At 49.4% G+C, this 8,304-nt stretch overlaps 1 protein-coding gene and 1 long non-coding RNA gene across 2 annotated transcripts in view; both read left to right on the top strand.

Annotated features, from left to right (window-relative positions):
* The window catches only part of CCNT1 (cyclin T1), a 13,768-nt gene extending 5,896 nt beyond the window's left edge, over positions 1-7,872 (top strand). The window contains exons 5-9 of the mRNA XM_071456054.1: positions 34-96; positions 1,130-1,175; positions 4,544-4,707; positions 5,057-5,127; positions 6,197-7,872. Of these exons, the coding sequence (XP_071312155.1) occupies positions 34-96; positions 1,130-1,175; positions 4,544-4,707; positions 5,057-5,127; positions 6,197-7,567 (1,715 nt within the window). The 3' untranslated portion in view covers positions 7,568-7,872. The remainder of the gene's footprint in view (positions 1-33; positions 97-1,129; positions 1,176-4,543; positions 4,708-5,056; positions 5,128-6,196) is intronic.
* LOC139604847 (uncharacterized) lies at positions 1,182-4,394 on the top strand. The gene is made up of 2 exons (XR_011684112.1): positions 1,182-3,808; positions 4,051-4,394. It is a non-coding gene; the product is annotated as an uncharacterized lncRNA (long non-coding RNA).
* Positions 7,873-8,304: the final 432 nt, after the last annotated feature.

Here is an 8,304-nt window from a genome sequence, read left to right as displayed (position 1 = left end):
GGTTCTGATGGTTCTTTGTCTGTGTCCTTTCAGGGTTTGAGATCACCATTGACCATCCTCACACCCATGTGGTGAAGTGCACCCAGCTTGTCCGAGGTGAGAGGGGATTGGGAGGAAAATATGGGGAAATATCCAGCTGGAATTGATCCAGAGCTTCCCAGAAGCCTGGGATGGGTTGGGTTGGGAGGGCAAGGACAATTTCCACTTGTCCAAGTTGTTCCAAGCTGGCCTTGGACACTTCTAGGGATGGGGCAGCCACAGCTTCTCTGGACAATCAGGGCCTCCCCAGCCTCACAGGGAGGGATTTCTTCCCAATATCCCATCTTAGTCTCACCTTTTCCAAGTGAAAAACCATTCCTGCCACTCCAGATCCCATCCAGAGTCCCATTTCAGCTCTTTTGGAACCTGAAAGGCACCAACAGGGTCACCCCAGAGCCTTCTCCTGGCTGAAAATTCCCAATTCTCCCAGGGAGAGCTGATCCATCCCTCTGATTCTCAAAGGGATCCCTCACAGGGAGGGATTTCTTCCCAATATCCCATTTTAGTCTCACCTTTTCCAAGTGAAAAACCATTCCTGCCACCCCAGAGTCCCACTTCAGCTCTTTTGGAACCTGAAAGGCCACAACAGGGTCACCCCAGAGCTTTCTCCAGGCTGAACAATCCCAATTCTCCCATGGAGAGCTGATCCATCCCTCTGATTCTCAAAGGGATCCCTCAAAGGGAGGGATTTCTTCCCAATATCCCATTTTATTCACACTTTTCCAAGTGAAAAACCATTCCTGCCACCCCAGAGTCCCACTTCAGCTCTCTTGGAACCTGAAAGGCCCCAACAGGGTCACCCCACAGCCTTCTCTGGGCTGAAAATTCCCAATTCTCCCAGCTTTTCCTCCCAGGAGAGCTGATCCATCCCTCTGATTCTCAAAACAAAGGCATTTTCAGATGGTTCAGGCATTTTTAGATGGTTTTTAGGCCCTTCTGAACCACACAAAGCTCTCAGTGAGCAGCAATTCCCCAAATCCTGTGGTCAATCTGTGGGTGGCCCATGGTTCTTCTTGCACTAAAAAAACCATGAAAAATATGCAAATAACACCCTGATTGTTCTTATTTTTTTTTTCTTTTTTTCTTGCAGCCAGCAAGGACTTGGCACAAACTTCCTATTTCATGGCTACAAACAGGTTATTATTTTATAATTTTATAATTGCTTGATCATTTATCTTCTGCTTGTGGCTCCAGAGGCATTGCTCAGCCTGGGAGCAGCTGGGAATCCCACAGGAAGAGCCTTAAGAAAGGGTTCCAGCCTTTTTTTCCTGCCAGCTGCTGGGTAAAATAATCTGGAAAATAAGGCAGATGGGATACTCAGGAGCTTCACTGCTTATTTAATAGGAATTTAGTTGTGAAAGTTTGGAAAAAAAAAAACCCAAACAAACCAGAAAGGTGGAGGGGAAATGAATATATAAAATTTTTTTCTTGCTTATTCCTGGGTGTTGAAGAGTTTTCAACAAGGTGCTGTGGAAATTGTCCATGAATATTCAAAGTTTCTCAAAAAAAATAGGTGGTTTGGGGCATAAATGAAGAAAAAATCAACCCCAAGTTTTTTTTTGTATGGGTTGTTTTCCCTGGAAAGAAAAATCAGTCCCAGGTTCTTCATTTGGGTTGTTTTGTCCCTAAATTTTCCCTGGAAATGAAAATCAGCCCTAAGTTCTTAGTTCTGCTTGTTTTGTCCTTCAATTTTCCCTGGAAATGAAAATCAGCCCCAGATTCTTCCTCTACTTTGTTTTGTCCCTAAATTTTCACTGCCAGCCTGATGCCAGCACTTTTATTGGGATTATTTCTAAATTTAATTTCCTGGATTATCAACTTCAGACAAATGACAGAGTTCATATTTGGAACAGACAAACAGACGTGAAAAACGCTGAATTTTTAGGAAATTCCTCAGGGAAAAGTGGTTTAGGTGCCAACACAGGTGAAGCTGCAGGGCTGGAGATGCCTCCAAGCTGTGTCTGGGAATGTCTGGGCACGTGATTTCCCTTTTTCCACCTGGGAGGTGTTTCCTGCTCACCTTCAGTGTTTGTTGAAGGTTTTTATTTGTGCTCCAAAGGGCACCCTGTGGATTTTGGGCCTCGGGAAGGTGCTGGTGCTGAAATTTGGGTAAACACAGCCCTAAAACCTGGTTTATCCCCACAGCCAGAATTTCCAAGCCATGGGATTAGGAGTTAAGGCTGTAATTGAGGGAAATCCAGGCAGAAAGTGTGAAGAAGAGCTTTGGTTTTGCCTGAGAGAGCCAGTTCTGGCATGAACTTTAATTTAATTAATCCTTGTGTTCCCTTTGGTTTCATTCTGGCAGGCTTGAGGCTTTTTGTTGTCCTTGAATTTGCTCTCCCAAGGTTCTGAATTTCTCTGCATAAACCCAGTAGCCACGAAACTTGAGGATTTTTTTGGTTGTAGATGCCAAACTTCAACCTCCCCACTTTTCACTGATGAAAAAGGTGCTGAGGAGATGGTGCCATGTGGGGGCTCAGTGGCAGAATCCCCATTCAGGAGTGGGCAAATCCCACACTCAAGACTTGGTTTCTGTGTTTCCTTAAGCTCTGGTGTCCCTGCAGGATCCTCATAATCCCTCAGTTCTCCTGGTCCTGGTGCTGCCCACACACTCCCAGCACTCATGGCCACGTGGAAAATCAATTTATTAATGAAAATATTTTATGGATCAACTGGCTCAGGTTCTCTTGAGCATAAAGTGCATTCCTAAAAATCCTTTGGGAAGAACCAGACCCTTCCTAAAGCTGAAAAGGGCATCTTGGATGCCATCTGGGAGTTGTGCTTGGAAGTTTTGTCCCCAGAACAGAGGTGGGGCTGGCAGGTGGCCCCAAGAGTGACTTTTGTCCTTGGAGATCCCAAATTTTCTCTATCAAAACAGGGATGAACAAGGAAACTGGTGGAGGAGATCCCAAATTTTTCTGTAGCAAAGCAAGAATGAACAGAGATGGAGGAAATCCCAACTTTCCTGTAGCAAAATGGGGATGAGCTAAAAAATGGGGAAATTTTTCTTCATGAGTAGAGGTGGGGCTGGTGCCCAGTGATTTTTTTCTCCCCTTGGATGAGAATCCCAAATTTCCTGCATCAAAAGAGGGATAAACAGGGAATTTGATGGAGGAGATCCCAAATTTCCTGTAGCAAAATGGGGATGAGCTAAAAAATGGAGAAATTTTTCTTCATGAGCAGAGGTGGGGCCCAGTGACTTTTCCCCCTTGGATGGGAATCCCAAATTTCCTGCATGAAAAGAGGGATAAACAGGGAAACTGGTGGAGGAGATCCCAAATTTCCTGCATCAAAAGAGGGATAAACAGGGAAATTGATGGAGGAGATCCCAAATTTCCTGTGGCAAAACAAGGCTGAGTTTCTCCTCAGATCACAGGTGGGGCTGGGCAGATCCCCAGTGCTTTTCCCCTCTCAGAAAAGCTCCCAAATCACCTCTACAAAAAACTGATGGAGAGAAGGAGAACCCAAACTCCCTGTAGCAAAACGGGGATGAGCAAAAAACCAGACAAATTTCTTATCACGAGCAGAGGTGGGGCTGGTGCCCAGTGACTTTTCCCCCTTAGAGTGGAATCCCAAATTTCCTGCATCAAAAGAGGGATAAACAGGGAAATTGATGGAGGAGATCCCAAATTTCCTGTAACAAAATGGGGATGAGCTAAAAAATGGAGAAATTTTTCTTCATGAGCAGAGGTGGGGCCCAGTGACTTTTCCCCCTTGGATGGGAATCCCAAATTTCCTGCATGAAAAGAGGGATAAACAGGGAAAACTGGTGGAGGAGATCCCAAATTTCCTGCATCAAGAGAGGGATAAACAGGGAAATTGATGGAGGAGATCCCAAATTTCCTGCATCAAGAGAGGGATAAACAGGGAATTTGATGGAGGAGATCCCAAATTTCCTGTGGCAAAACAAGGATGAGTTTCTCCTCAGATCACAGGTGGGGCTGGCAGATCCCCAGTGCTTTTCCCCTCTCAGAAAAGCTCCCAAATCACCTCTACAAAAAACTGATGGAGAGAAAGAGAACCCAAACTCCCTGTAACAAAATAAGGATGAGCAAAAAACCAAACAAATTTTTCTTCATGAGCAGAGGTGGTGCTGGTGCCCAGTGATTTTTTTTCCTCCCTTGGTGGAGATCCCAAATTTCCTGCATCAAGAGAGGGATAAACAGGGAATTTGATGGAGGAGATCCCAAATTTCCTGTGGCAAAACAAGGATGAGTTTCTCCTCAGAGCACAGGTGGGACTGGGCAGATCCCCAGTGCTTTTCCCCTTTTAGAAAAGCTTCCAAATCACCTCTACAAAAAACTGATGGAGAGAAAGAGAACCCAACCTCCCTGTAACAAATCAAGGCCGAACAATCTGTGCTGGAGCAGGATGGAGCTGCCTGTGGTGCCTGAGGCTCCTTCTGGGGTGCTCCAGAGGGCCACATCCCCCCAATATCCCGCGTGGATCTGCAGCTCAGACGTGGGAGTTGATGGATTTTTGTTTTCTCTCCCGGTGATGTCAGCCTGCACCTGACCACCTTCAGCCTGCAGTACACCCCTCCCGTTGTGGCCTGCGTCTGTATCCACCTGGCCTGTAAGTGGTCCAACTGGGAGATCCCAGTCTCCACGGACGGGAAGCACTGGTGGGAGTACGTTGATGGCACTGTAACTCTGGAGCTCTTAGATGGTAAGTTTGGGAGAGAGGTGTTTTTGTTGGTTTTTTTGGTTGTTTTTTTTTTTTTTTTTTTTTTTTTTTTCCCTGCAAAAGGCTCTTAAAAAATGATTTTGGCATCGTTGGTCCTTGGAGGGTCTGATGGTTCCAACATCACCTCACGGGCTCCAGGAGTTCAGGGCTTGCTGAGGTTTTCCAGGGCAGCAGCAGCACAGAGAAATGAGTTTGAATGGGTCAGATTGTCAGAATGTCCCTCCTGTCACAGCTCCATCCCACCAGTAGCTCCATCTCTCAGATGAGGGGGTTGTCCTGCTGGACTGGGGCTGTTCTGACCCTCCTGCTTGGGTTTGTGTCTCCTCTGCAGAACTGACTCATGAATTCCTGCAAATCCTTGAGAAAACTCCCAGCCGGCTGAAACGGATCCGGAACTGGCGGGTAAGAACCTTGGCCACAGGCTGGGATTCATCACCGTGCAGGACAGCAAGGGAGGGAGTTGTGTGTGGAATTTGGATGCTGTGGGTGATGCTCGTGTGCTTGAGTCCATCTCTTGTAAATTAACTTGTACAGAAATTGTACAGAAATGGTGTGTGGAATTTGGATGCTGTGGGTGATGCTCGTGGTGCTTGAATTCACCTGTTTTGAATTCAATTGTACAGAAATTGTGTGTGGAATTTGGATGCTGTGGGTGATGCTCGTGGTGCTCGAGTTCATCTCTTGTGAATTAACTTGTACAGAACTTGTACAGAAATTGTGTGGAATTTGGATGCTGTGGGTGATGCTCGTGGTGCTCGAGTTCATCTCTTGTGAATTAACTTGTACAGAACTTGTACAGAAATTGTGTGGAATTTGGATGCTGTGGGTGATGCTCGTGGTGCTCGAGTCCATCTCTTGTAAATTAACTTGTACAGAAATTGTACAGAAATTGTGTGTGGAATTTGGATGCTGTGGGTGATGCTCGTGTGCTTGAGTCCATCTCTTGTGAATTAACTTGTACAGAAATTGTACAGAAATTGTGTGTGGAATTTGGATGCTGTGGGTGATGCTTGTGGTGCTTGAATTCACCTGTTTTGAACTAACTTGTACAGAAATTGTGTGTGGAATTTGGATGCTGTGGGTGATGCTTGTGGTGCTTGAATTCACCTGTTTTGAACTAACTTGTACAGAAATTGTGTGTGGAATTTGGATGCTGTGGGTGATGCTTGTGGTGCTTGAATTCACCTGTTTTGAACTAACTTGTACAGAAATTGTGTGTGGAATTTGGATGCTGTGGGTGATGCTCGTGGTGCTTGAATTCATCTGCATTGAATTAACTTGTACAGAACTTTGGTTTTCCAGCTGCATTAGCAGCCCTGCTTCCAGGGGTTGGGAATTTTTCCACAAGGAGGGATGGGAACAAAGTGGATCTGTCTGTAAAGAAGACCTTGCACTGTCCTGGTGAGCTGCTTGGATTACACCAACTCCAGCAACACCCCAAGTAAACACCCACTGATTTGTTTAATTCCAGGCCTCTCAAGCAGCCAGGAAATCCAAAACCGACGACCACGGCGACGACGAGAACCTGTCAGAGCAGACAATCCTCAACATGATCTCCAGGAACAACAGCTCGGACATGAACATCGCCGGGCTCATGAGCATGTCCACCTCCTCCACGGCCGGAGCGGGGCCGGCGCTCCCGGCCTCGGCCGATTCCCCCGGGGAGCCGAGCGCTGCTGATCCCTCGCAGGCGGATCATTGGCACCCCCCGGCCAAGCTGGACATCCACAGGACTAACGAGGGCACAGCAGGCACTGAGCACCAGCAGCAGGATGGTGCTGCCTACCCCAAGCAGAGCACCAAGAACGCACCCTCAGCCAAGGTGTCCCTCAAGGAATACCGGGCCAAGCACGCCGAGGAATTGGCGGCGCAGAAGCGGCAGCTGGAGAACATGGAGGCGAACGTGCGCTCCCAATACGCCTACGCCGCTCAAAACCTCCTGGTGCAGCAGCAGAGGGAGAGGGAAGGGCAGCAGGACAGCAACCCTTCCCCAATCGTCCTGAAAATCCCCAGCACGGGGCAGGAGAACCCACCCGGCACCGACAAGGGTGACAAAGCTCTCAAGATGAGGATCCCGGCGGTGGCGGGAGGCGGGGAGAGGCCGATCCCCTCCAAGCAGGAGGATATCAAGATGCGGCTCAAGGTGCCGGCTCCCGGAGACAGGCACAGCTCTGCAGATGAGAGCAGCAGCGGGAAGAGCAGGGAGTACAAAGAGAAGCACAAGGGCCACTCATCCAACCACCACCACCACCACCACAACCACCACTCGCACAAACACTTGCACGCCCAGCTCGGCGCCGGCCCCAGCACCGCGGCCAAACGCCCGGGGGACTCCAAACACGGCGCCCAAGCCGGCGCTGCCGCCACCCCCCACAAGGGCTACGGGCCTCTCGCCCCCACCCGCAAAAGACCCATGCCCGAGGAGCCCCCGGCCATGGCCCACGAGCACCAGCCCAAGGTGGGCAAAGTCTCCAAAGGGCCCGGAGTGCCGTTCCCGTACGCTCACCTTCCCGGGGCTGCCCATCTGCCCGGGCACAGCTCGGATTTATCGCAGCCCGGCAAAGCTCGGGGCGCTCACAAATCGGACAAGGGGCCTTCGGGGGCCAACGGGCACAACGTCAGCCAGGCCAGTGACTATCAGGACACGGTGAACATGCTGCACTCGCTGCTGAGCGCTCAGGGCATGCAGCCCACCCAGCCCCCAGCCTTCGAATTCCACTCGTACGAGCTCCTGAACCCCCGGGCTTCCAGCGGCTCCAGAGCTGCCAGCAACACGGACAAGCCCCGACCGCCCCCTCTGCCCTCGGAACCGCCCCCTCCGCTGCCTCCCCTCCCCAAATAACCCCTCCCCCTTTTTACTACTGAGTCCAGAGCCCGAGCCCAAACCCGCGGGGCTTTTCTAAGGGCTTTTTGATCTCCACTGCCTCACGAAGAACTTATTTTATTATAATATAACTTTTATTATTGATATTTAGTTGTTAAAAGCTGTGAAAGGATAAGGAACCCTTTCTCTATTCCTCCCTTTCCCCCATAGGCTCCCAGTTAGTGTTGGGCTTTGACCCCCCCATCTGGGGAACATGGGGGATATTTAAAATATGTCACAGAAAATTTAAGATGTTTTACAAATAATTTAAGCATTAACTTATATCTCAGTGGTTTGGTTCCTTTTAATTTCGAGGGGCTGTGGCAGAGCCCAGGGGGACTTTTGGGGAGGTTCCATTTGAGGCATTGGTGTTGAGTTTTTTGGGGGATGGAGGGATGTGGGGGGCTGAGGGAATCCCAGGTGATGGGAGCTGTTTTCCCTCCCATGGGTTGTGTTTCCTTGCCCCTGCACCTGTTCTGGTTCGAGATCCTGTCTCCATGCCTTGCTCCCTTCCTGCAGATCCCTGGATTTCCTCTGGAAACCCTGGGGGCAGAGTTCCCAGTGGGATCTGGGATGAGAAAGTGCCAGGCTGGTCCTGTAGGCACCATGCCCGGGGCAGCTCTTCAGGGAATCAATTGGCACATGGCTGTTCCCAGCTGAGCTGGAGCAGCTCCTCCTGAAACCTCAGCCCAGGGCCAGGGGACCTGCCAGGGTTT

This window comes from Agelaius tricolor, unplaced genomic scaffold, assembly GCF_023055355.1.
Source record: "Agelaius tricolor isolate 1412-34295 unplaced genomic scaffold, bAgeTri1.0.p SCAF_55, whole genome shotgun sequence".
NCBI lineage: Eukaryota > Metazoa > Chordata > Aves > Passeriformes > Icteridae > Agelaius > Agelaius tricolor.
This window is presented reverse-complemented; position numbering and strand designations above follow the sequence as displayed.